The 27,396-nt window shown below is 52.7% G+C and overlaps 9 protein-coding genes across 9 annotated transcripts; 3 read left to right on the top strand and 6 right to left on the bottom strand.

Annotated features, from left to right (window-relative positions):
- Positions 1-502: 502 nt before the first annotated feature.
- ACET3X_003049 (uncharacterized protein) lies at positions 503-2,101 on the bottom strand (the record flags this gene model as incomplete). Its single annotated transcript, XM_069449859.1, has 1 exon — positions 503-2,101. The coding sequence occupies one exon, from the start codon at positions 2,099-2,101 to the stop codon at positions 503-505; it is 1,599 nt and encodes a 532-aa protein (XP_069309596.1).
- A 588-nt stretch (positions 2,102-2,689) lies between these two features.
- ACET3X_003048 (uncharacterized protein) lies at positions 2,690-5,653 on the bottom strand (the record flags this gene model as incomplete). The annotated part of the gene is made up of 7 exons (XM_069449858.1): positions 2,690-2,799; positions 2,895-2,914; positions 3,696-3,964; positions 4,126-4,744; positions 4,796-5,218; positions 5,411-5,547; positions 5,606-5,653. 7 exons carry the CDS (start codon positions 5,651-5,653, stop codon positions 2,690-2,692), a joined length of 1,626 nt encoding a protein of 541 aa, XP_069309595.1.
- Positions 5,654-6,298: 645 nt separating this feature from the next.
- Positions 6,299-9,243, bottom strand: ACET3X_003047 (uncharacterized protein; the record flags this gene model as incomplete). The annotated part of the gene is made up of 8 exons (XM_069449857.1): positions 6,299-6,486; positions 6,550-6,844; positions 6,893-7,351; positions 7,388-7,645; positions 7,690-8,043; positions 8,093-8,335; positions 8,381-9,094; positions 9,148-9,243. 8 exons carry the CDS (start codon positions 9,241-9,243, stop codon positions 6,299-6,301), a joined length of 2,607 nt encoding a protein of 868 aa, XP_069309594.1.
- A 513-nt stretch (positions 9,244-9,756) lies between these two features.
- Positions 9,757-12,171, top strand: ACET3X_003046 (uncharacterized protein; the record flags this gene model as incomplete). The annotated part of the gene is made up of 1 exon (XM_069449856.1): positions 9,757-12,171. One exon carries the CDS (start codon positions 9,757-9,759, stop codon positions 12,169-12,171), a length of 2,415 nt encoding a protein of 804 aa, XP_069309593.1.
- Positions 12,172-13,904: 1,733 nt separating this feature from the next.
- On the bottom strand, positions 13,905-15,930 carry ACET3X_003045 (uncharacterized protein; the record flags this gene model as incomplete). Its single annotated transcript, XM_069449855.1, has 2 exons — positions 13,905-14,015; positions 14,065-15,930. 2 exons carry the CDS (start codon positions 15,928-15,930, stop codon positions 13,905-13,907), a joined length of 1,977 nt encoding a protein of 658 aa, XP_069309592.1.
- Positions 15,931-16,634: 704 nt separating this feature from the next.
- ACET3X_003044 (uncharacterized protein) lies at positions 16,635-18,035 on the bottom strand (the record flags this gene model as incomplete). The annotated part of the gene is made up of 1 exon (XM_069449854.1): positions 16,635-18,035. One exon carries the CDS (start codon positions 18,033-18,035, stop codon positions 16,635-16,637), a length of 1,401 nt encoding a protein of 466 aa, XP_069309591.1.
- Positions 18,036-18,321: 286 nt separating this feature from the next.
- ACET3X_003043 (uncharacterized protein) lies at positions 18,322-19,300 on the top strand (the record flags this gene model as incomplete). Its single annotated transcript, XM_069449853.1, has 3 exons — positions 18,322-18,392; positions 18,449-18,706; positions 18,757-19,300. The coding sequence occupies 3 exons, from the start codon at positions 18,322-18,324 to the stop codon at positions 19,298-19,300; spliced, it is 873 nt and encodes a 290-aa protein (XP_069309590.1).
- An 803-nt stretch (positions 19,301-20,103) lies between these two features.
- On the top strand, positions 20,104-21,618 carry ACET3X_003042 (uncharacterized protein; the record flags this gene model as incomplete). The annotated part of the gene is made up of 2 exons (XM_069449852.1): positions 20,104-20,216; positions 20,262-21,618. 2 exons carry the CDS (start codon positions 20,104-20,106, stop codon positions 21,616-21,618), a joined length of 1,470 nt encoding a protein of 489 aa, XP_069309589.1.
- Positions 21,619-23,766: 2,148 nt separating this feature from the next.
- Positions 23,767-24,283, bottom strand: ACET3X_003041 (uncharacterized protein; the record flags this gene model as incomplete). Its single annotated transcript, XM_069449851.1, has 3 exons — positions 23,767-23,894; positions 23,951-24,005; positions 24,068-24,283. 3 exons carry the CDS (start codon positions 24,281-24,283, stop codon positions 23,767-23,769), a joined length of 399 nt encoding a protein of 132 aa, XP_069309588.1.
- Positions 24,284-27,396: the final 3,113 nt, after the last annotated feature.

The following is a 27,396-nucleotide window of genomic DNA, read 5'->3' as shown; positions in this document are numbered from 1 at the left end:
TGTGTGGTTTCTGTCGTCTTCCGAGGGAGTGGATCTTAAGTCACCAGGCAATGGTCTCGCCCGTCGTTTGAGACGTGGAGATGACATCTTAATTGTGATAAGTATAGAGGTAGACAGAGAGTGGCTGGCATTGTGCTTCTCCTGCGGTTGCAACGGGCGGAGATGGAAAGGCAAACAAATGCAGGTGCTAGGGCTGCAGTAGCGGTGACAGCAGAGCAAACATTCCACAGAATTGGACAACATGCAGGTTGAGGGATGCCCCTGTCGTCTCTTCGCAGCAGAGGAGAACAAGGACTAAAGATGGGAAGTAGAGTAGATTTGTGAGATGGAATATATAATTTGAAGGCGAATTTGAATTAGGAACTCGAACAAACAACCCACAAGACGCTAGCTAGACATTGTAGTGACTGTGTCGCAACGCTAGAGAGAAGACGCAACAAGTATACTCGCAGAATTAGAAACATGCCGTTACCCCTACAATGGAAATTTACTGCAGACCCGCCTAGAAGATCTCGCCGAGACGAGGCTTTCCACCCTTCCAATCGTCACGCTCGTAGTAACGGAAGACCAAGTCATAGCCGTCTAGGTCGTGCACAATGCGGTCAACGCGACGGTATCCCGCAATCGTCTCCATCCTCTTCGTCTTCTCGATATTCTTGCCAGGCATCTCATCAGCAGTAGGCTTGGCCTCAAACAGAGTGACACTGAACCTGCCAGGCTTGAAGATGCCGACTACATGCTCGACCACGTCAGCAGTCTCTCGGCCGGTCTGGCGGGCAGGCACGTTGGTCTCGAAGGAGGCGTAGGAACACTGAGGCTCAGGCGTGACATGCACAGTGAAGTAGTGCGTAGCGTCAGAACCCTTCTTAGAGCCGTTGGGAGCACCGCCCGGAGCGGGGATAACACCGTTGGCAGAGAAGCCACAGGGCGTGAAGAGATAGGCGTCGATGCGAGCGTCAGGGTACTTGGAGGTAGGGTAAACATCAGCCAATCCGCAGTGCTCCGAGACGACGGTGCCGAGCGTGTGGCCCTCGGTGGTCAGCTCTTCAGGGAACGTGAGCTCCTCATCAGAGTTGAAACCAGAGTGGTCAGAAGATGTCTGCTCGAACACGTCGAAGCTGTCATCAGATGTGTGCGTGTTGGCAGTGGAGTTGAGAATGGTAGAGCCGCCGAGACTCTCGCTGTGACCATTCTCTTCCGCAATGGTGCCGAGAGATTGGATGGCATTCTTGCGAGCTTCACGAGCCCTCTGCATGTAGCGACCTTCCGCAACCGCACTTGCGTCCTCTAGATAGAACTGACGAGCGTTCTTCTCATCGAGGTCGGTCATCAGGATTTCCAGAGTCTCGTCCTCTTCCTCGTCGGTGGCCTGTTCGCGCAACAGACGCTGGGGATGGCTCACAAACTTGGTCTCGGTGTCAGGCACAAGCTTCTCCTCGCCAGGACTAGGAGGAGGGGTGAGGCTGGTGTCCGGACCGGTAATGTAGAGGTACCAATGTTCGCCGTTCATCTTGCCAATCATGTAGGCGCTGCCACCCTGAAAACGGTCGTCGAGGTAGCGAACCTCATCACGCCAGCTGCGGTGGGGTCCGCGCTGCTGGTCAGGGTAGAGGTAGTTCTTCCTGCTGTAAAACACGCGGTATGGTGTGGCGGCTGGGGCGATGCCGGATGCCTTGGGTGCAATGTAAGGGAAGCCGGCATCTGCAGCAATCTCCAGCATGCGAGTGAGGCCCCAAAGCAAGGTTGTAGTTCCGCAGGTCTTGAGCACGACCTTGTGGGGGAAGACAAACATGCTCGACTCGGACAAGAGGTAGGCATCGACATGCTCAGACTCGATGACAGAGAGAACCTTGCAGTTGACCAGATCGAGCATGTCCTTCCAGGTATCCGCCGACACCTTCTTCAGTCCAGTTGGACCAGCCTGTCCAGGCAGTTCAGTAGCGGAAGCGCTGAACCATACTTCCAGAAGCTTCTCGGGACCCTCGAAAGAATTGGTCGAGTCGAGATCGATAGTAGCCTCCTTGTTGATGGTCAAGTGAGGGGTGCCAATGTGCGACGAGGGCGAGGCAGTGTAGTGCTGAGGAATCTCAGTAGCGACCATCTCTCGATTGTGTGGCTGTCGCGCGCACAGGACGGATAGGGCAGGTGTGTTTTCTGGCCGAGTTTGCACAGAGGCTTGGAGATGTGGCTAGCTATGAAGCTATGTGCAGCACAACCTCGCTCAGACAAGCAATGCGGTGCTCGCCTGAGAAGAAGTGGCCCACGGGTCGCAAAGAGTAGGCGAGGCTGGCGTGTGCCAGCAGCAGTTTATGGAAAAGAGGGTAACCGACCGTAGTCGATGTTAGGGAGGTCGGGCGTTGAGGGGGATAAACGAGGCCTTTCGCCGGGAAATGGTGGCAGTCGTGGGGGTCCTCGCGATACCAGATTCCGATACCCTGGGCAAGTATCGGGTCCAGCAGACGAGGAGATCTGCTTAAAAAGATATGATGGTTGGTGGTAGGTTAGGGGGGCGTGATGAATGTTATCGAGGCCTGTAGAGGTCAGCGCTGGCCGTTAAGATGTCTTGCACACTGCTTCACGCGGAGACGACGACTCACTTCGCAGGCTTGGACAGAAAGCGTACCAGGTCCTCTCGACGCATAGAAGAGCCGAAGCGGGCGGCTACAGATGGTCTGCGGGCTACCGTAGCCTAGGCAGTGGTGAAGAGGGAGAAGAGTAGGTCTGCCAGCGTGACGATGAAGTCGGGTGGGGGGCGTAGAGCAGAAAAGTCAAAGCAATGGCGTTGGGCGCTGATGGAATCTGCCTGTGGGTGAGCCGGCCGACTTCTCAGAGATATTCCCAGGCTGTAAGTAGACAGATGTGGGCGTGGTGAGGTTTTCAGAAGAGCGACGTACTGTGCGCAGTGGAAGCAAACCTGACCAAGGCAATTTAACGTGCGTGCAGCTGGGGCGACGTCGTGGAAGCTTCGGGCCTTCACGCGACACGATTTTTAACGAGTGCGGTGTTTTCGCATTAGGACGTCACCGCCTGTCCCAAGTGGCTGGAGCGCCCCGCCGTCTGCCAATGCCACTGCACCCGTCTCAGCCAAGTCGTTTGCGGGTATGGCATCCGCCACCATGTGCCTGACACACGACACGAGTAGGTCCGACTTGTCTGGTTGCCATGATCGGCTTCCGCTATATGCATCAGGGAGCATGCTAATATTCTCTAGACACGCTATACCTTGCCTGGTCTAACCGCTCATCCTTGCGGCTTTAACGCGTAGTACCTTTGGTACCTGATATCACCAGCCCAGCCTGACCCCATCACCCAGTACCCGATGGGCATATGGTGCATCCTCCTTTTCAATCTCTTCCACCAACCGATCCCAGCTGCGTTGTTGTAGCAGACCACCCACCACAACTAACGCGAGAACTTGCGCGATTCGATGTAGTCAACTCAATTACATCTCGAAATAACAATTGTACAGAGCTGCGTATACATGTATACCATATCGCCATAAGGATACCAGACCCTTCTACATCAGCACGGCCCCTGCAACCAACAAGCATTCTCCCAGCAAGCCATGGCCACAGGCCGAAACACCATGCCCGCCATCTGACTTTCAGCTCTAAACGCATACAACAAACCTGATATACCTATATCCTCAATCAACACTCATTACAACCTAACTTTCCCTAACAGGCATCTCCAACTTGACTTTCCCTCTGTCCATCATCGTCGCGAAACACTCCCTCAGATCTAGCACTAGCGCATCCGGGGCCTCGAAGCCGGGTAACGTTGCAGGGCGACCGGCATGACGCTTCACCCAGGATATGTCCCAGGAGCTCGCACCCCACATGAGTGGTGTTGCAGTACTGCTGTTAGGAGGTAGGAAAGTGGAGATGCCCAGGGGAGTAGGTGTGAAGGTGTGGTATGAGGGGGATTGCATGTCCATGTGTGCGCGGCGGAGCCAGCGAAGAGCCTAGTTGCGGGAAGACGTCAGCGGGAAGAACCATGGAAGAAAAGGTCAAGAACGAGCCGTTGTAGCTTTCGGCGGATCTCAAGCCGCGAGAATGCGTCACGCGCGAGTACCTCCCAGCTTTCTCAACACCCACGCGCCAAACACAAGAAAAGGTAACGTACCGCTTCAGGCCCAGGTAACCACTGTAGCATGGTAAAGTTGAGTACCTCGGTCGGACTCCAGGTATAGCTTTTCCCATCGCCTTCCGCTCTTTCCGGGCTCGTCGTATCCCCAGGTCGCACCGTAGATGTTGAACGCAGCTCGTCCTGTTCTTCCTGCTCCTCATCGCCACGCTGCATCTCCAACTCAACAGGCGAGAGGAACGGACTCCTCGATCGAGACGACGAGAGCGGTCGCTGCGGCAGATCCCTAGTATGAATGACATCCAGCAGAGCGGCTAGCAACCCAACTGGTGAATCGCATAAAGAAAATGCCAGTGTCTGCGGCCGGAGAGAGTACAGTCGATGCAGTAGAGGCCCTAATGGCTCACCGTCACACACCCCATCCTGTATGGCGACGTGTTTTTCGGTCATGGTCGTTGGTGAAGCCTGCACTTCGCTAGGCACATAACCAAAGCTCAGCAATGGCACCTTTGCCCTTGTCAACTTGGCAACACGGTACTTGAGATACTGCATCGCGCCACTCTTCAACTTTGGCTTTTCAAACGACGGATTCGCCGTATGCACCGCCAGACAACTCTTTGGATGTCTCAGCGCCAATGCGCGACAGATGCCAAACCCCCTAATGAAGCTCATTAGCCACCACATGTCAGACTATTAGCATCTCACTTACCATCCCGTTCCATGAGCAACAAACTGCGCATACCCCAGCCGTCCCATCAGCTTCTGAAATACTTCAGCCGTTCTGTACAACCCAAATTCTTCTTCCATACTGGCATCGCTAAACCCAAAACCAAGTATACTCGGTGCCACGATATGAAAAGCCTGCTGTTTGCCATCACCGTACCCTGGTACAGAGTGCGGATCTGTTAATCCGTCGATGATGCGTTGGACCTCTATGAATGAAGAAGGCCATGTGTGGCAGAGAAGTAAAGGGATGGCGCTGGGGTGTTTCGATCGCTTGTGTACAAAGTGTATGCGCAGCGATTTTGTGGTGGTAGGAGAGGCGGCGGAGGGTATGGTGATGGTCGTGCGGTATTGGGGCAGGGTGGAGTTGAAGCGGGACTCGGCGGCGCGCCAGTCATAGCCTTCGAGCCTGTGAGGTTGTCAGTTTCCGGGTATGTTTGTTGTCGGGTGAATGGAATTGATGTGTGTAATGAGAGAAAACACAGCCAGTTGTTCTCATCATGCTCTTTCCACCGCAACACAGCAATATGCCTCTTTGCGAATCCCACTCTCGCTCCTTTCCCACGCAAATAAGCTCTTAACAAAGTAGAAACTAACATACCAAAAGTCTAAAAGCGGTTCAAGCACACTCTTCGGTGTGCCTTGGCCCCATCTCCTCTCATTCGGCAACTCAAGTTCGCGTGGTAAACGCGTCAACTCGAGTTTCTTCTTCGTAAGCTCAAGGTACTTTGCGGATACCTATCGCGCAGTTAGGCTGACCAACTCATCGAGACGTCAAAGGTGGATAGACACGCACGTGCATGCTATACGTGGTAATGGCTTCATCATCATGAGGCGCCGCCATGATACGGGGTTAGAGTTTGATAGTAAGATGACTTTGTTGCCTGAATGTTAACAATTTTTATTCACATAGTATTCTAGTAAGAGTATAGTGTACGTACCTTTGTGGAGCGTCATGTATATCCTAATCTGGTTGCAAAACACCCTGTTCCCACAAATAAGCCGTGATAATGTTCGCCAAAGACTCGGTACCAAGTATTTTTCACTAGGAGCATCAGTGCGGAGATGTAGAATGTATACCATTAGCTAGTGGAAGCACTACATAATCAAAAGGTACCTCCGCATAACACTATCACTCGTCGCGATGGCATATCAAGATAAGATCGTCCTGAGGCGCGTCAGAGACGGCTTGGAGCTTGCGCGTTCTGCCTCACTGTCAAATCGTGGGAAAGATCTAGAAGCGTCCCGTAGAGAGTCATCCCTTGTTGTTGGTTATCTATTCCTAGTCTACCGACGTGTGGCAAGTATTGTGGCTGTGCAGCCGAGCCAAAATGATCGGCAAATGTCAAGCTCCAATTGGGGTAAAAGGCCTAACCTGCATTTCAGGTACGCCAATCAGCATTCACGGTACGACTAATTCTCTAATATGATGATAGAAGCCGTGGCCAATTTTGCCATGTGGCTGGAATAGCATGGTTGCGGCATGTAGCTACACATCTCTAACTGTGTTGGCGCCGGCATTACCGCTGCTCGCTGGGGAGCGTTGCGCAGCTTGAGTTGCAACTCCGCGCAAGTTGAGGGAGCCGATTCGCTGCACCAGATTGCTCCCTACCGCGTCTACAGCCCCTCTTGGCTGTAGGAGTGAAGGAGCTGCGGCCCCAACTTCTTGGACCTTGACTAATGATAGGTGTACAAAGTCAGTCCATGTCTCACATGCAGTTCTTCCTGGGTATTACTTACACAGTCTTATGCTAGTGTTGTTCCAAACCCCGGCAGTACCCTTGGCTACGAGCATCTCGGCCGCGAAAACAAATCCCCAGAGCAGCGACTCGTACCAGCCCAGAGATAAGGCTGACCATTCGAAGAGATGCACCCTGATAGGCGAAGGTTCGATTCCGCGTACCTCAGTCTCGCGAATGGTGTGCAGCGCTGCTGCCGTGTCATTGGAGCTGCCTGAGCTAGGCATCTTAGGACCGAGCTCCGATATTAGCATAAGAATGGTGTGTAGTGGTAGCTCCGAAAGCCATCCCTCCAACTGGGAATAATGTTAGACGAATTTGTCATCGGGATCAAGTTCACTTACCCATGGGACAGATGGTGAGAAGAACTCATTGGTGGCCAAGGCTGGACCTGCTGCACTATGCAGGCTGGTCATGCTGTTCTGCCGGGAGAAGGCAGGCTGGCCTACTGGCATCTTGCCTCTTGCCTTCTCCGACATGCCTCTTACCTGGGACGGCACAGAGTCTTCCACAGATGATGCTATCGACGCGCTTCTGGAAGCGCCCGACTGCGATGGCACTGGAGACCTTGATGGCTCTGAGGGACGTGGATCGTCCGCATCAGAGTCGTCATCGTCATCGCCAATGGCGAAAGCACTGTCTTCTTCTGGTACATTCCCTAAAGTAGGCGTCCGGGCTACCGTAGGACTTCTGAGGCTATCGATGGAGCTGGTGCGAGTAAGATCCTCGCCGCCCTCCTTGCGTTGTTGATTTTGCCGCTCAATTTCTTCTTGCCCGCTTTCCAAGGTGAAATCTCTCAATGCCTGGAACCTCTTCCGTGACCGTACGATAGCGTACACCAGGTTGGGATTGTGTTGGTATTGGTGTTCGATCATGGCGTTGAGAACCTCTAGTAGTGATTGCAGAAGAGTGTGGTTGTTCTCGTTTGCAAACAGGAAACTAGGAGATGACATCGAGGCAAACAATTGGAGCAGTTTAGAGCTCGAGGCGCGCCCAATGTTCTGGACGTAAGCTGCAATGTTGTTGAGGATTGCTAGTAACGCAGGGTAGATGGCGTCTAGTCTGCCTTTGCCAGTTGTGAGTAGGGTATAAATGGACTGACATGATTAGCAAATGCAAGGCTTTTGATTGTGGTACTCACCGTAATAACGTAGTCAGCGTAGGTGCCGTGGAAGTTGGGTATGCGTATGCTAGCTGGAAGCGACTCCTGCCCCTCAAACGTCTTGTTGAGGCTCTTGCCAAACTGCGGCTCGACACTCAACGTCTGGAGTACGAAGATGCACATGCGCACAAGACCCTGCTTTGACGGGTCGTTTCGCTGATCGATGGCGTAGTAGAGCACCAGCACGACGAAATCATGGGCTCTGTCGGTATCGATGATGAAGGAACGGAAACGCTTGTTGCACTGCAGGGCCTCCCAAAAGAGCATGATCATCTCAGGTGCCCACGTGAGTGACTTGTGGCTGCCAGGTAGATAGGAGGTGTTGGCTTGGAGCTATTCTGTGTCAGCGCTAGGAATGTGGTATACTACACATGTTGCATACCGGCTGATTCAGTACCCTCGTCATGCCGTCGACCAGGAATTGGAAGTCTTGGGGCCGGTGCAGACGACCAAGGAAATGGCGGAAGAAGTTCTTGGGTGCTGGACCATTGCCGGACTCGGGTATGGGGTACAAGATCAGTACGAGAAGTAATTGCAGGCAATATGTGACCAGGACCTGTCTCTGGTCCTTGAAGACGACGTGATCGTATGGCACACGCCATGTGGCGGGGTTGTATTTGAGGGTCTGCGGGGGTCAGCAGTGCATGCGATAGCGTGCACGCACACTCACCGTGTTCAGGAGCGAACAGAGAACGGACAGGACGACCTGCTTGTCCGGACACGTCGCGATGTATGTGATGGCCTTGACGCCCTTGACTGGGAGTATACCCGCCGACATGTACATGGACTTGCTTGCCAGAGTAAGCAGCAGACGCAGGATCTCGGTCCGGTTGCTCTCAAACTCCTTGGTCGAGGCGACAGGCGTGTTGCAGCCCACGCCGCTCTGCCATATCGCATACGTGACCTTGCTCTTGCCAGCCGTGACCTTGGGAAGAGTAAATTCGGAGAAGAAGAGCAGGTCAATCAGCGTGTCGATGATCTCCTCGGCCAGCGGCTTGGCTTTCTCGAACTCGGGCTCCTTCTCCGTGGGCGTCTGCTCTGGGTCGGCCTCGTCGAAGATGACCTCGCTTCGCACCAGCTGGCCCCGCCGACTGCGCTTTCGCCGCGCAGCCCAGAAGAAGTGGTCTTCCCACGTCTCGAGATGGTCGGCCTCGTACAGAAAGGGCAGCAGTCGCGTCAGGACCCGTATGCAGTTGAGGGCATCGCGCTCGGGGGCTAGCTCAGGGTCAGGGAAGGAGGGGTGGTTGCGCAGGACAATGAGGCGTGAGGTGACGGCGAGGATGAGCGTCTCGAGGTTGGCTAGGTTGTTGTCGCGGGTGCGGCGAATGTCTGCGGGCGAGAAGAGCGAGAAGACATCCTCGGTCGACTCGGGCAGCTCCCAGAACTGGCGCCATAGTCAGCACAGCAACAGCACAGAGAGCAACGAGCAGAGCATACGCCGGTCCAGTAAACGTCGTCGGCAGGGATTTGCTTGGGCTCAGACAGGCGAAAGACGCCTTGCTTGAAGGAGAGTTTTGAATCGGATGCGCCCATTGGGAAGCATGTCACGTTTTCATGTGCGCATTCTATGTGCTGGGAATAGCCACGGCAGAAGGAGTAGTTGCGGTGCGCAGCCCCCAGAGAACAGCCTCGCCGAGAGTGACGTCGGCAGGGCCCCCTAGCAAACGCCGGCTATTCACATGCTTTCGCGTCTGGGCGCGTTGGAATGCAACCTAAATCCTCACCACTCCACTGAGTGGGCTGCTGTGCTGCTAGTCGTCGTCGTCTCGTGCCCGCACAGTCATCTCCCACCTTGGCCTGTATGACTGTGTCCCTTGGGCGAGGACGCGAGAAATGCAGGTGCCATACGTAATTACATAATCACCGCTGCGCCTTCCGTTACCTTTGCCTACTGCCTCCGCCACCCACTACCTTCTCTACACCCGCTCCTCGTCGATACTACCTGTCAACAACCCCATCGCCTCACCCCCCGACTGTCCTTCTGCACCGACATCTTGATCAGCCACACCAAGAGGCTCCGTCTTCTATCGGCAGGCAGTCGCCACGATGCCACCCAAGCGCAAGCTCGCGCAGACTGCAGCAGACGCCGAGGCCGAAGATGGCTGGGACGACAACGACGAGGGGCCCATGAGCGACCAGGAGACGTTCGACCAGCTCAAGGAAGAGTTCGACGTCAAGGCCATGACAAAGCGGGCGCGCGCTGGACGGGTCAGAGATGCCGCGGCCGACCTCTTCAGAAAGTCGGACCAGTGGAGTGCGCCGCTGAAGCCTGACCACTACAACCGCCCGCTCTGGGTCAACGATGCGGGTGGCATCATTCTCGAGTCCTTTCACCCCCTCTTCGATGAGGCCCAGGACTTTTTAATCAACATCGCCGAGCCGCAGTCGCGAGTCTCCAAGATGCATGAGTACCAGCTTACCACCCACAGCCTCTTCGCCGCCGTCAGTGTTGGCCACTCAAAGCAAGAGATTATCGAAAAGCTCGACCGCTACTCCAAGACAGCCCTGTCGGCCGCCATCATCCAGTTTGTCGAAAAGTCCACCTCCGCCTTCGGCAAGGCCAAGATCGTGCTGAAGAAGACACTGTCGTACATCGAAAGCGAGGATCCTGCCATACTCCAAAAACTTCTCCGCGACCCTGTAGTCGCCGAGTGTCGGGCAGACTCAACCGATGGGCTCATCAAGGAGGCCGCACCTAAGATTGGACAGATGGCTATTCCAGGTACCAAGCTGGCCGCTGGTGCGAACAATATGGCGCAGCAGCCAGCGCCAGAGGCCGCCCAGATCCCCCCACCAAGCGACATGATTGCCACGCTCCGAGAGGACGATGATGATGACGAAGTTGCCCAAGTTCACTCGTTTCAGATCAGAAGCGAGGAGCGCGAAAAGGTCGTCAAGCGCTGCCGAAGCATTGGTCTGCCACTCACTGAAGAGTATGACTTTCACAACGACGATACCAACCCGAATCTTGAAATCGATCTCAAGCCACACGCGCAGATAAGATACTACCAGGAAAAGGCTTTGAGTAAAATGTTCTCCAACTCTCGCGCGCGTTCGGGTATCATTGTGTTGCCTTGTGGCGCAGGTAAGACTTTGGTTGGCATTACAGCTGCCTGTGGTGTCAAGAAATCAGTCATCGTCCTGTGCACAAGCGCCATGTCTGTCGTGCAATGGCGAGCCGAATTTATCAAATGGTCCAACATCAATCCAGAGGATGTTGCCGTCTTCACTGCAGACAACAAGACTAGATTCCCGCGTCAGGCCGGTATCATTATCAGCACCTACTCTATGATCAGTAACGCTAGGAAGCGTTCGCACGATGCCGAGAAGGTCATGCAGTTTATCCGTGAGAGAGAATGGGGACTGCTGATTGCTGACGAGGTGCACGTTGTACCCGCCAACATCTTCAAGAAAGTCACATATGAGATTGCGTCGCATGCAAAGTTGGGTCTCACAGCTACACTTCTGCGAGAAGATGACAAGATCGATGATCTCAACTTTCTCATTGGACCCAAGTTGTACGAAGCTAACTGGCAAGAGCTATCGGAACAAGGCCACATTGCCAAGGTTCAGTGCGCTGAAGTCTGGTGCCAGATGACACCCGAATTCTACACAGAGTGGCTCAAGCCTTCGTCCTTACAAAAGCGTGCACTGCTCTCCATCATGAACCCCAAGAAGTTTCAAGCCTGTCAATTCCTGATCAACTACCACGAGTCACGAGGAGACAAGATTATCGTCTTCTCTGACAACGTCTACGCGTTGGAGAAATACTCGCGTAAACTCGGCAAGGCATACATTTACGGTGCAACACCTCAACAGGAACGTCTTCGTATTCTGGAGAACTTTCAACACAATGAGCTCGTCAACACCATCTTCTTGTCCAAGATTGGTGACACCAGTCTGGATTTACCCGAAGCTACGTGCCTTATCCAAATCTCGTCTCATTACGGCTCTCGTCGTCAGGAAGCGCAGCGCTTGGGCAGAATCCTGAGGGCGAAACGTAGGAATGACGAAGGCTTCAATGCCTTTTTCTATTCGCTAGTCTCCAAGGATACAGACGAGATGTACTATTCGTCCAAGCGCCAGGCTTTCCTAGTCGATCAAGGATATGCCTTTAAAGTCATCACTCGTCTTGAAGGCTTGGAGAATTTCTCACAGTTGGCGTTCGCAACACCTCAAGAGCGTCGGGAGCTTCTCATGGATGTCCTACTTGCTCGTGAAGAAGACGCCAAGGAAGAGAGGATCGAGGGTGATGCGTTCGGCACCAAGTATGCGTCCAACAAGGGCAACAAGAAGAAGAACGGGGTGAGAAGGGCAGCCGGCACGCTTTCTGAGTTGTCCGGTGGTCAGACCATGGCGTACATGGAAGTCAACAAGAGCAGGAACAAGGAACTCAAGGGTACCAAGGGTGTTCAAAACGCCTTTATGCGAAAACTGGCCAGGTCTGGGGCCAAGAAGTGAGATGCTTACGATACCAATTTGCGTGTTGATCACGATTTGCATTCTTATGGCGTTACAATCTCGGGATGAAAAGGTTGGGCTTTGCTTATGGTCAAACACCAGAGTGCACGATTTGCGTGACAGGGGGTTGAGTTTTTCATTTTGAAAAATGTGTCCGAATCTATATGTTTACGCTTGTAAGAGGAACGGATGCGATAACACCCGTATCGGGCAAGCAATTCACATATTCAAATATCGCGTCCCCCTCTCTGATCACACACACCTCGTGCCATGTACGAAACTTTCTCTTGTCACCGAACGCTTTGTAATGTGCAAGTGCGCCGCCATAGATTTTCACATGCGACGCATGGCTCTTAGCCCAGCGCTCGAGATCTTCTAAATTGGCGAAGAAGCCCGCGCCACACGATTCTTTGCGCGGCTCTCTGTTGCTGCTGCTGCTACCACCGTTGGAACTCACATCCTCGTTCTGAAGATATTGGATACTCAACGCCCCCGTCTCTGCTGAATTCTCGTGCAAGTATTCAAGGCCTCGCTTCAGAGTCGGTTCCAGCTTCTGTTCATACGAATCTGCTTCTTCTTTACCGCAGTTCTCCCAGTACTGCCCGGAACGGATGTGGGTCATGTTCGCATGATTGGTTCCCCGTAGGGATTGGCCGACACCATTTGGTATCGGATCCGGACGCGGCATTTCAGCAGCGCGAGGGAAAAGGTCGTGTGCTGAGTCTGGTATGCGATCGCGAGCTGCGCCCCAGTACGTGGAGAGATTGTGTTCTTCGGTGCTAGCTTCTGGTAGCCTTGCTAGACCAGGGAGATAGTCGAGGCCGGAGTAGTTGGTCTCCAGGCGTGATACTGGTGTTGTGAAGCCTTCGTGCCATAAGCCGATTAGGGGACGACCGGCTGTGGAGATGTTTTGATATATGTCCTTGAGGTCCAAGGATCCAATCACACGGTCTCGTCGTCCTTGGTCGCTCCAATAGTAGACCCATACAGTAGCCCCAGCCCGACTGTAGTTGTCTATCGTAGTGAAGCACTCCACTGCTTCGGGTTCGCCACTCTGCTCAAGCCAGTGTTGAATAGCGGAAACGGCTTCTTCTCTCGCTCGAGTAGCTATATCACTATCCTCGTGTTGCTCAACTCCAACATAGGATATAAAAACATGTTGGACATGGTCTGGCAGGCGGAGTTTCCATCTAGGAATAGGCACACGGTGGTTTGGGGGTTTGCGCAAAGGGTACAGACGAGCGGGACAGGACATTGGATCTAGGCGACGATTTGTGAGATGGAGACTTGAAGCTTCGGGGAACGGGTTGTGGACCGACCCCGCATGCTTAGCCTTGGATCAACGTTAGCTTACCCATCGTAGCGCTTTGCTTGTTCCAGTCTTCTTCGTTGAGTAGTTTCGGGACTTTAACTGGCTCCGGCAATATAGGTACACGTGAATACAACAGGAGAATTAGGTCTCTTAGGCGTACTTTACGAGGCAAAGCATTCGTTACCGGAAACAAAAGCTGTTGTAGCGACCAAGTGTAACTCGGCTACTCATTCGTATTAGGTATGAAACTTCTCTGAAGCTTATTACCATATCATCTAAATTAATGTATTACTTGAAAGTACGTAACGCAAGACTATACAAGTATTCAGATCATGTCCCTGCATTGTGGTGATCCAGAGTTCGTCTAGATGTGGCATCGAGTAGTATGCAGCAATGCGAGTATCATCCGTAGTAACCATGATTAGTTTGCAGCATTCCGCACCTTGGCGTCCTCTACTGCTTTTTCCCAGCTGGTCCGCCATATGAAAACGCCTTCAATGGCAGCCACGATACCAAGTGCAATCGCAGGTCCCTGATATACGTTAGCATAGTTCAGTTCTGGTATGACTAGCAAAACTCACACTCCAGAGTCCATACAGGCCCCAGTGTGGCGACCCAAATCCAGTACCGAAGCTGATCGGAATGCCGACAACATAGTAGGCAAATAGTCCAACATATCCGCCAATCTCCTGCCTACCCAAACCACGCAGGATGCCGTTACAGTTGGCTGCTAGAGCATCAAAGACCTGGAAAGTAGCGCACAATGGGAGAAGCTTTGCCACCATTTCAATGACTTCTTCATCGGGTGTGAAGAGGCGGGGTATGGCCTCACGAAGAAGTGAAAGGAGTAGGAGGTTGAAGATGCCGACGAGGACCGAGGCGCAGACGGCGACCTTGGCTGCTGTTTTCGCTGGAACCGCTAGTGTGGCTCCAATAAGGTTGGCGATACGTGTAGAGGCTGCTACACTCATTGGGAAAGGTATCTGGAACGTGATACCAGTGATGGATCCGAGTACAGACTGCGCTGCAAGTTCAGTTGGGCCAAGCCATGAGGAGCTCAGTGTCAGGATTTCAAAAGCCAGAAACTCGGCAAGCACCATGACCAGGCCAGGAAGCGCAAGCTTCACCATGGGCATCCAGTTTCTTAGCGCTCTTCGGTCGAAACCACCCCAGCATTGGTAGCCGTCGATGAATCTGACGTAGAGGAAAAGCAGCAGAGGAAGGACGTTCTCCGTGATCGAGACGGCGATAGGTGCTCCGATGAACCCCCAGCCAAGATGCCAGACCATGAACCAGTTCAAGAACGCGTTGAGTGGAGCACAGATGAGCAGAATATACATGGTCGCGCTGAATATACCTTGCGCTTGTACGTAGCGCTTCCCACTTTCAAATGCCGCATAACCAGGTGCTCCAGCGATAAGAACCTTCAGGTACAGTCCAGCTAAGCGTGCAGTCTCCTTTTCTGAAACGATGAGCGAGAGCATCTGCGTGCCAAAAGCCCATATGAGTGATATCGGTATGGTTATTAAAAGTAAAAAGTACAACATGCGTTGCAGTTGCAGACCGACAAGGTGGGGACGCCCGGAGCCGTATGCCTGCGCACATAACGTGTCGAGTGAAGTAGCCAGACCCTGGTATACTGCATAGCCCGTTATCGACGCAGTCATACTGGCCAGACTCACGGCTCCGAGTTCAGTTTTGCCAATATGCCCAACTGTGAAGATACTTGCTACTGGCAAGCTGTATTGTAGCAAGAAGGTCAAAATGAGCGGTGCGGAGCTCTTCGTTAGAACCTTTGCTTCTCGCTGCCAGCTTGTGTTGATCTTTCCCGCCGCAACTGCTTCATTCCATTTCTTGTGGATCGTTTTCGGTGAGTCGAGGCCTCCATATGGTTGGCTTGGATCGCCTTCGGACACCCCGAGTAGCGCTGTGCGCTCAGAAGGTGACTCCACTGCGCTCTCCTCGTCCGGAGTGCTTTTGACCTTTCGTAACCCTGAAATCGACATTCTAGCTCGTACTCGATCAAAGGGTCCTTCGCTTCCGGCTCTTGGATGCTTGGGCGGAATCAAATTGTTGTCGCGGAGCAGACTGCGCTCCTCGTCTCGCATAATTTCCCTCTCTTTCTTCGACAAATGACTGTGTTTTTTCCATGACGTCGGTAGGTGACTCCTTTCGGGTACGCTGGTGGATATGATAGCTGTGCCGCGTGACCCTGGATTCACGTAGGAAGGCCGGCGATAAGAGTTTATCATGGAATATTGTCTGACTGTGTCCGAACCCGAGGAAGAATCGTCGTCTTCTTCAGACGCCGAGTTGTCTTCTTCCCGGTCCCGTGCAATGGCTTCTTCTGCTATGTCCTGCGACTGGGCAAAGCCCTCCATCTGTGATGCGACATCGTTGGCAAAGTCATTGACCGACTGTTCTGCTGGTAACGCTGGTGGAGCCATGGCGGTCAAATTCGAGCTTGAGCCGATATGCCACGCAATGGCATATGGAGAATGGTTGAAAGAAGAGGAAGAAGTGTAAAAGGCAGGACTACCAAAAAGTCAAAGAGTGGGGAACGACTGATATGAGCATTCCTCTGTGGCTATCGCATTGGCCGGCAGATTTCGCCATGGTCTGATGCGGCAGCTCCAAGCGAAAATAGCGACTTGCACATTAGCTTCCGCCCTTTCGCCCTACCGAGATAGGTTGACATATGACAAGTGCAGCATAAGGCGCACGTCGTGACTCAAAGCTGCGCGATTACGATCTTTTGGTGGTGGTGCGGGATCGGGGCCGGTTGGCGTTGGTGAGGACATCATCGGCTGAGGCTGATTTTGTCATCCAGCGCTGAGATGAGGTTGCGACTGGGTGCAAGGGTTGTACGAGGCCGACGTCCAACTCCGAACGTGTCACAGAATACCTCAGCATTCGAGGACCAACCTCAAGTACCAAAAATAGAGAGTCTTTTGTAGACGCAGACACACGGAAGCGCAAAAAAATCATCGTCATTTCCAACTGCCAGCCCCCGACTCGATCAGGTGCAGTCTTAATCCTAACACCAGAGTTGATCGACGCCAGAGGAGGGTCTGGAGATGCTGAAACATTGTGTCATTGCTATGTTGGAAATCATTCGCTAAAAGGGTATGGTCATGGTGCAGAAAGAACTTTAGACAACCACTCTCCTCAAACCTTCGGTGCCGCCCAGGATCCTTCTTCCAGTGACAGCGTCACGTCCTTTACCGCTCTCCCATCTTCCTTCACGGCTCCCTTCTTCCCTACCCCAGCCCTCGTCTTCTGCTTCCCCGTTGTCTCCCGTTCGGAATCCTGCAGCACCCTCCATGAAGGCGAGCTGGCGGTCATGCTCACCTCCAACCCATCGGTGTATGCAAGTATAGCAGTAAACGAATCCCGTGGGTGAGGCCGTAGGAGTTACGATGGGTGTAACGCAGATGGGGCACAGCGTTGATGAGGGCGGTGTAGGTACGGTGAGGATGGGGAGGAGGGTGGTTGAGGATATCGGAGGATCGATGCGTTGAGGCTTGTCCGACATGGACGATGATGGACGCGCCTTTTCGGAATGCTCTGCCTGTTTCGACGACTGTTGCTTTGCAGAGGGCGGTAGGGAGGGTAGTATCGGTGGTGGGAGGTCGATGTTCTCAGCGGCTTTCCGCGACAGCTGTCGGGCAAAGTCTGAAGCATGCCACCACTCTAGAAACTTGAGCGCAAAGATACTGGTCGGGAGGAGTATCTTTAGCGAGCTCAGCAACCGCGGTTCTATGCTCCTCGCAATGTTTCTTGGTGAGAAGATGGATCCGCCCTCTCCGGGCCGCGCAGGCCCAACCTTCCTTGGTGCGGTTGCAATCTCAATTGCCTTGTGATCCGCCTCGCCCAGTCTCCGTATCCGTGAGCCGATCAGCCACATGAATGGTGAGTGGTACTTTGTGCCGTCGAAGAGGTATGCCATGTTGAATGCCAGCAAGGAGAAGTAGTAGGCGGCGTTCACGCTGGGGTATATGTTGCGGAGAAACCACTTGTAGTAGTGCATCAGGCGCTCCTTGACACTCGCTCCGGCCCGTAGTCCTTCTCTGTCCCGGTTGTAGCCAGGGCCCAGGAGGTTCGCATGCGCAGCGTGAACATCGTAGCCCTCGTCGAACTTCCTCTTCAGCCACGGCAGGCCAACGAGCACGGCCAGGTTCTTCCAGATATCGCCATTGCCCAGCTTGACAGCCTCGCGCACACTGTCCGAGGCCCCTAGCTGTGCGCGCGGTATCTCGCCTCCTCGCACTTTGAGCACCCGAGCGCGCTTCAAGCCGTAGAAGTTCTCGGTGAAGGAGCCGCCGTATGTGCGCAGGAAGTGGCGCTCCACGAGCAGCATCAGCAGCGCGTAGACCTCATCGAAGGAATTGAGTATGGGCAGCAGGTATCGCGGGTATCGGGGTGTGGTGATGGCGAGGAGGTAGCGCAGCGACGGGGGCAGGAGCGATGCGAGTTGCTGCTCGGAAAGGAGTTCGAAGAGCGAGGGCTTGAGGTCGTCTATGCCGTGCTGGAGCGCTGGAAGGAACTCCATGTCGGCCTATAGTAGCGACTGGGGAATCCGGGGATCATGGGGTTGATGGTTGTTGTGGCCTCTGTCGGCGACGGTTGCGGTGCGGCAGGTACGCGCAGCAGCCGAGGCAGGAGCAACAGCGCTCGGGGCTAAGTCAGCCGCCTCCTCCGCGTTTCCTCGACGCGTGCGAGAGCTCCTTGCTACGTCACATGCTTCCCCGGACAGCGACCGTCACTTCTGGCTTCCAACCAGAGCCAATGTAGCAACAGCCCTCCCTCTCTATCACATACACACATTCAGTCCTGCCATGATGCATCCCAACGACCCGAGATGTACCGAACTCGCGTATCCCGACTTGGTCAACTTCGGCGTATCCGTGTAAGCTCACCTGGGGCGCCGCATAGTAAACACAACTAATCGCCCCGGTCACATAGCTTCATAGTCGTCGGGATCCTCGTGTCGTACCTTCCCCAACACTATAAGATCATAGCCAGGCGCTCGTCGCGTGGCCTCAGCCCCATGTTTGTCCTGCTGGGCACTGTGTCCGGCACGGCCAGCATCGCAAACATCTTGACGCTGCCGGAGAGCACAAGGGACATGGGATGCTGCAGGGAAATTGGCAGCTTCCCATGTGCAGCGGCTATGCTGGGCATAGTACAAATCGGTGTGCAGTGGAGTTGTTTCTTCTTCATGTAGGCCCCAGTCAACCCTCGCGCGCACTACAGATGCTAACAACCAGTAGTATGCTACTCTTCCTCATCTTCTTCCCCCGAGGCTCCTCGCCAGACGCACAAGAAGAACAAGATACCGACATGCCCACGTGGAAAGAAGCAGTGCTCGTTCTGGGTGTGTCGCTCGCCTTCTTTGTCATCGCATTCATCGGCTCCGTCGTCTTCGTATACGCGCTTCCCTCACACGTTCGCGCATGGGCCAACTTCCTCGGCTTGCTTGCCACTGTCCTCGCTGCCATACAGTACATCCCCCAAATCTTCATGACATGGAGGCTGCAGGAAACGGGCAGTTTGTCTATTCCCATGATGTGCATACAAACACCGGGGAGCTTCGTCTTCGCCGCCAGTCTCTATGCGAGGCTAGGGCCTGGAGGCTGGAGTGCATGGGGCTTGTTCATCTTCACAGGTATCCTGCAAGGCTTCCTGCTAGTCATGGGCCTGTCCTTTGTCTTGAGAGACAGGAAGGCTCAGAAAGGCCAGCGACTCGATGATGCCAATGGGAGTGATACTGCTGGAGACAGCGAGCGAGCGCCGTTATTGTATGGCGAAAGGTAAAAGCTGAACCCTTGTTCTTGTTGATATACAGTTTCTTCTCACAACTTTAATGCTTACACAATCCCTCTTCGTCGGTGCCGTGCTCGTATCAAGTGCGCTTCCCATACACATTTTGTCAAGGACGAGCCATACGTGCCCAGGGACGGATTATGACATTCAGGTACTCGCTACCTCTGCGAGCTATATATGCTGGTTTCGCTACACTCACGGTCACAGTTCCCTTGCACTCGTCGCAAAGACACGACCTGGTACCATCGCATGGGGTTAACCAAAAGTACCACACCTGCATCATTTTCCAATACCTTGGATCCCAGACTCGTATTCAGTTACTTCTCAAACTCATACCTAAACGAGCCCAAGTGCCGCCGCTAGACAAGAGCCATGGAGCAGACCATGCTCACTGGCGAAGCTTACGTCGCTTCCGACCAGTCTTCTAGAAGGACGTTGAATATCTCGAATGTCCTCGTCGCTTTCGGGCTCAAAACACGACATCCGTGGCGGAATTAGCCTTCACGCCAAGCCAGCCCATCGCCCTTTGGGAAGGTATCAATGTCCGCCCCTTGGCAACTTGGCAAAGAACGATCTACTCTCTTGTGACCTTCTTTTCCGGACGCAGTATCTGCAAGGCTATGATAAGAGTGGGCCAGGAACGGTGTCGCGCCAACAAATGGTATGCATATGCCCAGGAGGCCGGAACAGCAAGTGGCGGGGAACATGGGTATATGAGCTCGCATACCACCTCAAGCTGTTGCTGCACATTTTGTCACAATCGGGTACTGGAGCTGCTCAGTTGAACCTCCAAGATGAAGGTTTCAAGTGCTGTCGTTCTCGCGGGCGCTGCCCAAGCATTCGCTGCTGTGCGACCCCGGCCCATGGTGTCATCTGGAGCCATTCAGGCTGAGATCAAAACTGAGAAGTAAGAACTCTTGTTCGCAGAATTCGACAGAACTAACGATTCCAGGTTGATGAGCAACCTCAAGGCTTTTGACTCCATCGCAAAGGCAAATGGAGGCAACCGTGCTTTTGGTCTCCCAGGTTACGCTGCATCTGTTGATTACATGCTCGCCAAAACCCAGAACACACATTTCAAGACGTGGGTTCAGGACTTTCCTGCTCTTTTCAACAGAGTCGACTCTATCGAGTTCAGTGTGAGCAACAGCTCCTACCGCGTCATTGGACTTTCGTACTCGCCATCCACCACTCCAGAAGGCTTGACGCTGCCGCTTGTGCTCGGCGCTTCTGGACCTGAAGGTTGCACAAACGAAGCCTACGACAACTTGGATGTTGAAGGCAAGATCGTTTTGGTGCAGCGAGGCTCATGCCCCGATGGCACAACCCTTGCTGGACGCATGAAGCCTGCCGCTGCCGCCGGCGCCGCTGCCGTAATCATCTACGCAAGCGACACAGCAAATGTTACTGGTGGTACATTGTCCAACCCCAACCCCGATTACGTCTCAACCGGCTACATTAACCTCGCCGATGCGGAACCCCTAGTTGCTCGCCTGAGAGCTGGCGAGACCATTGAGGCGTACTTCCAGCAAACTCAGACCGTAGAAACGCGCATTACGCAGAACGTCTTCACTGAAACCAAAGATGGCGACCCAACCAACGTCATCATGCTCGGCGCACATCTCGACAGTGTCCAGGCTGGCGCTGGTATCAATGACGACGGCTCAGGCAGCACGCTGATCCTCGAGATCGCCAAGGCACTGAGGAGATTCGGCGTCAAGAACAAAGTCCGCTTCGCTTGGTGGGGCGCTGAAGAGAACGGTCTGCTTGGATCCAAGTACTACACACAGAACCTGAACGCCACGGAAGCCAACAACATCCTCACATACCTCAACTTCGACATGGTCTCCCGCGGCTACTTTGGTGTCTTTGATGGCGACGGCAGCACCTTCAACCTCACTGGTGCGCCCGGATCAGCTGCCATTGAGAAGCTTTTCGTTGAGCACTTTGAGAAGGAAGGTGTCAATGTCACAGCAGCACGCTTCACCGGCGGAAGCGACTACCAGTCCTTCATGAACATTGGCAAACCTGTTGGCGGTCTTCACACCGGAACGGGTATCGCGCAGGACCCTTGCTACCACCAGGCTTGCGACAACATTGACAACCCCAACCCAGAGACACTGTTCATCAACGCCAAGGCCGCTGCGCATGTACTGTCGATCTTGGCTACCAGGGGTGAGGAAATTATCCCCAAGAGCCCGGTCAACGCAAGCATGATTACTGAGCGTGGTATCATTGGTGTTGAGCCCAGGTGGACGCTGCCTGAGGAGGGAGAGATGCACCTCTCGACTTGCGGACATGAAATCTAGATGTTGAAACAAAAGGGTGTATGATTTAGTAAAGGCTAGATTTGAAATGTGATCATGAATTTAATGTGCAGACTTTGCATGACTTGTTACCGGGATTCTGGAACTACTACTGTATTCTCACTGCCTCTGAATGGGTACTTGTTACATTTATGGCGAACGGTGGTAGTGGATCACAACCTACTCCGTCCCCCTTCTCAGAACCACACAGTTCAACTCCTCTTGCCACTCAGTCGTCCAAACACTCTAGAAAAGATATTCCCCTTCTTCCGCTCACCCGTCCGATTATGATGGTTCAGCTGCCTCGCCTCATCAACATTACGCGCCAGCTGTTTAGCTTTGTTTGCCGCCCTTGTAGCTACATCCACGAGAAGCGTTTCCTCTGTCAAGGGCAATTTCTTCGATGATGGCAGGGCCTCGTACCGTGTGCTCTTTATCGAGCTCTGAGAGAAGGCGTTGCTGAGAGGAATGCGTGGTATTTGCTTGACCGCTTTGGTGCTTCTCTTTTTGTTTATCTGTGATGCAACGCCCGCGACGTTCTCGGTGGATAGAGTTGGGTTGCAGCGTGCGTGTTTAAGACCACATCGTCGTTCTTCTATGTATGAGGGTCGTGGCGGCGGCGTTGGTGTTGATGCGTCCTTGCGGGTCGGCTCTGGTGTTGCTACGTCCTTGTGACTCGGTTTTGGAGTTGATACATCCTTGTGACTCGGTTTCGGTGTCGATACATCGCTATGACTGAGCATCGAATGCTTGACAACCGGCTTGTATCCTGCATTCACTCCATCCATCACACTTGGGCGTGCTCCTTGTCGTTCTTGCTTCTCCGACTGTTTGCTCTTCGAGATATGTACCTGAGCTGCGTTTTCATGTTTGATCCTGAAAGAGTCTTCCGTTTTAAGCTCAGGGACGACGAGGGTTTTAGAGGATGTTATGAGCTTCGCGCTGTCCCGTGCATCTGACTGAACGGTCTGGCAAGAGGTTGTGCTGCCATGAAGAGGTTCGAGAGTAAATGTGGGATGTTTTCCTTTCCCTCTGTTCTGCTTGAGGCAAGCCTTTTCTTGTGCGATTATATTGGAGGTATTGCCATCCACGTGCCTGTCCGCTTGGGATAACACGTCTTCCGGATCAGCCTCCTGGTGCAATAGCATTCTGGTTTCGTGTCTTACGCAAGTATCAATCAACTCTCTAGTTTTTCCATGGAACTCTACTTCTTTCCCACCACCATCCTTGCCAATCTCGGGGCAAAGATTCGAGAGTCCACCATCTGCTGCAAATAGGGTCCTGAAGTAGCCTCCATTCCCGTACCAACTCTCCACAGTCGCTCTTATCGCTGCAGGGTATTTGTAACTAACACCCCACCCAGTACCTGTGAGCACGTCGTACAAGTACCTGCGTACGACAGTGAAGCCGTCGTTCTCGTCTGGCACAGGGTATGCAGGAATGCCTTCGCGAGTATCATCCACGATTAGCCCGTCGGAAGATGGTACTTGGAACGAACACCAACTCAATGTTGGATGTTGGTCTCGCACGAGGTTTTGGCTTACGATGCTGTTTATTGATGCCACTGAGGGTGAGACTGGTTCGGACTGGCGATTCCGGGTTCGAGTGGCGGGACTGTATCGAGGCGGAGAGGTGCGTCGCCATATTTCGTAGCCTGACATGTCGGTAAATTCATCAAGGGTGCGTAATAAACTCCTGAAAGATATTTGGAGGACACTATGCAAGCCGTAGTTGTGCGATTAATTGCTGGGAAGTGATGGTGGAACAGGCCGACTGTAAAACGTATAGCATAGGGGCAAAGTGCGCTTCTTCTAAAGGTCTATATCAGTTACGTTGGGAGCTTGTCATGATTTTCCACATATATTTTGGTCTAGTAGGATTCTATGGGTTGTGTGTCGCTACCGTGAAGCCAATCATGGACTTCCCAATATTAGTTCCACTGCAACCCACGTGGTAGCGGTAATTCTGACATATTCGTTTGTCCAGATTGAACATTACACACTATATCCCTACACCGACGCAGCCCGTGGCTAGATTTACTTCTTTGAAGTAGCTTGTAACAGAGCCCTTTCCATCGGCGTTGTTTGGTATTTCCTCTGCATGAGGTGATTCAATCGTTGGCGAAATGAGGAATCTTCATTACTTAGAGTCTCATGTCCGCAGCTTTTGTGCGCGGGCTTCGGCTATCCTCCAGAAGGTGGAACCATCGTAGACCCCTCGGATGTCGTCTTTGTGCATTCTACCGTCTTGTGGCCAAAGCAGGATATACATGGCTATCCCTGTCAGGCGTCAGCGACTGTAGAACAACTCATTCGGGTCATAAGCTACAACTCACATTCCAAGCCTCCAGCAAACCATCCAAAGAAGTCGTTTGCGCAGCACTGGCCTGCCTATAATGGTGGGGTACAAGTCAGTATTTGTCTCGCTCAAACTGTACACAGTCGCAACTTACCCATACATCATACATAGTTCGCCATGTTAGATAGTCCTTGCCGTCGGCGTACTTTTCAAAGATTGCATCAAAGCGTCGTGTGTCCAGTTCGGCATCCAGGTCGTATGCGCCAGTGGTGCTACCATGCCGATTGCGATTGACATTATCGAGATATATGGCGAAGAAAGGATGCGGGAGAAAGGATGACTGCGTGCTGTAGGATGAGCACGCAGCCATGGTGATCGCTGCCCATAAGCATAGAGCAATATTGAAACCGAGTTTACGGAAGCCGATGAATATGTCCCAAGGGTAAATCACTCCATCTTGATCGGCATCCCAGAAATCACAGTGCCGCCGGAGTGCACTGCGTCGACTGTCGGCTCTGTTTCGAGGATGACGACCTTTGACTAGCATTGTATTTTCTCTCGTTGTTAAGCCAGAGGACCGCGATGCAGAAAGCCCTTGGCCACTCTTGCATGTGTAGGAGATGGTGTCGCATTCTCTGTCTTCTCTTGGGGTGCCATTGCATATGTCGCCAACCCCCGCTAGCCAGTTGATAGTCTTGAACGTGCTATCATCGTGGTGTTCATCCATCAAAGTCCTCTTGGACGTCGTCATTGACTGGCTGCAGGTTTTCTCATCACGGTCATCTGTAGACTTCAGACCGCTAATAGCCAGTTTGTCGCCCGTGAAATTGAAGATGGCTTTTGCGGAGAGGTTGGTGTTGATATGGATAGTCATCGTAAAGTCGACGTGTATGGTTGAAATCGAAAGTCGCGCAAACGAGCCTGAAGACACATGGCTCTTGCTTGTTACTCAAGGTACCATGTCGTAGGCACAATGCCTCCTAACAATTACCATCGTCTGACGTATGTCTTGGCACTCGGTTTGGGACACAAAACCCATCCGTTCTTCCTGTTTAGGGGTGGCCCCTGCCTTCGTTTGAGGCTGAATCTTGTTTTGTAGTTGTCCGCGGCCTGCATAATCGTGTGTTCTCTTTTATGGACAGCGGTCGGTAAGCCTGTGTTTTGTGCAAAGGATCAAAGCAGATTTTCGCGACGTCATCTTGGTCTGAAACGCTCAGGTTTGCGAGTGTGGCGGGAATGTGTCGCGATGAATTTGAGACAGCTGCGGGGCTCGCTGCACAACAGCATTACATTGAGTCTCACAGTACATATCGGACTCATGTAGCAGAACGTGAGGTATGCGAGGTTGATGAAGGGCTACGAGCATATTCAAAGTGAGCGTTGACAGTGCGCAGGCAGAAAGCGTGCGCGATAGCTGAACGATGAGCTAACGCTAGGGTTCGGCTCAGCCCCGCTTCCCACCCCTCAACGACCCCACCCACCACGCCATTGCGTGTGATTTTGGAGCGCCTGACATGGTAAAGCATTGCAAGGATCTGGACAGCTACAAAAAATGAGGGTATATTATCAACAAACTGGAAAAATGCCATCAAACAACACAACATGGTTGCGTAGTGTACGTCTCTTCCAACCCTGTCTGATGAAGTCTGTCTAACCGCCAATACAGGTAGTGGTTATCACTCCAGATTTTGACTTCTATCAATCTTCTGGTAACCCCGGTTCGGTAAGCACATCATGTTCAATAATGCCATATAGCATTGTCTAACATGTTCAGAACCCGGGCGCGACCTTCTAGTATTGCGAAGTTCGATTCGCAAGTTCTTCTTTTTTCGACTTCTTTTTGCTTGACCTCCATCCTTCCCACCATATCAGCTCCACGATTCTATTTCTTTTTCCTCTTAGGCTGTCCAGGCCGAGTTGCGGCGTCTTTCTCTTCTATGATTTGGTCACGAAAACTAGCTAATGCTTGTCTTATATTAATATCTGTTCAGACTTCCTGTATGCCTTTCTCCTATTCAAGCTGTTGCGCTGCTTGGTCTCGTATCAAAACCTCTGCTATACTGAGCGGACCTAGCACCCTGTCCTGCTCCAGCTGATATTTTTCTTTCCACAACGGCGACCTGGCGTCTTTCAGCGATGACTGGTGATAGTCCTCTTCACGCTTTGGTGCCAATTATGAGATGACGTCTTGAAGCTCAGCTGGTAACAACCTTGGAAGTAATGGGAAGGTCGCCGACCATCGTTAAGGTGCTTCGCCGCTCCACCATCCTGTCATAGCAGTATGTAGTTTCATTTCTTTTTGCTTTCAAGTCTTAATATCTTGCTGCTACTCTAGCCTATATCCCATCCAATGAACATCCATCTTTCAACAGTAGGTACTATTCTGGTGCTAGCGATGAAATAGCAGATCTATTTATACCCATTATCACGCAACACATGATACCAAGAATCACATTCTCCAAACGAATGAATACGCTTTCCGAACGAAGAAATACTGAGACACTGTCAATCGTCACTCGTAATCAGGCACGTTAGAGTTTCGATATCTGCTAAGAAGAAGTCTCAATTATTAAAGCAGTACGAACGAACGCAAGCATTGCAGCTGTACTACATAAGCAGCTACTGGCATCAAGTCAGCTTAAGCATCACCTCACAAGCGACTTGGCCTCCGCCTCCCGCTGACAATCCGGACATCGTGGTGTCCGCATAGTGTCACGTTCAAGGTGTGTACCCTGCCCCTTGAGCAAAGATGATCGAGCTCGTTCCTGGTGCTTATACTCAGTCGTCTTGGCGCTTGTGAACGCAGCCTGGACGCGACTTCGTTGGCGCCCGATGTAGGCCTTCACATGTGTCCGTTTGGTGGCACTCGCAGAGCGCTGATCTTCCAGAACATCCTGCCATTCGCGGATTGGCCGTCCTTTCGGTACGGTTGCGCCGTATTCATATTGGGGGTCCTCGAAAGGGTTCGATGGCTCTTGGGGATGATTGGATGTACCGTTCGATAATTCCTGGGGACGATAATGTGATGGAGAAAGATCAGATGCAGGGTTTGATGATGCCCCGGGGCGATAATGTGACGTAGGACGACCTGAAGCCTTGTCCGATGGACCTGACGGCATGTACATTCCAGAGGCTGGTCGGGGATAGATGTAATACCGTCGCCTACGTGGCGCTTCGTTTGATACATTTGAAGGAGGTAGTGGGTAGGTGAAGCTATCAGTGACAGCTCTGATTCTAGACCTCCACGTGGAAGCACGCGATGGCTGAATTTGACTATTGTTTACAGCATGTGATTCAGTTATGTTCGGGTCCTCTTCGTGGTTGATACATTTTGTCGAATCCCTCATGTTGGTGGAGCGAGTATGTCAGATTATGATCTGTATGATAGCGAATTCGAAGGGAATTGCGGTTCGAGCGACAGACCTGGTCTTGTTAGCAATAGGAATGTGAGCTCCATCGTAAGCACTCACGCAATATTAATGC

Source organism: Alternaria dauci, chromosome 2, assembly GCF_042100115.1.
Source record: "Alternaria dauci strain A2016 chromosome 2, whole genome shotgun sequence".
In the NCBI taxonomy this organism is placed as follows: Eukaryota; Fungi; Ascomycota; class Dothideomycetes; order Pleosporales; family Pleosporaceae; genus Alternaria; species Alternaria dauci.
Note: the sequence above shows the minus strand (reverse complement) of the source record. Positions and strands in the feature narration are given on the sequence as shown.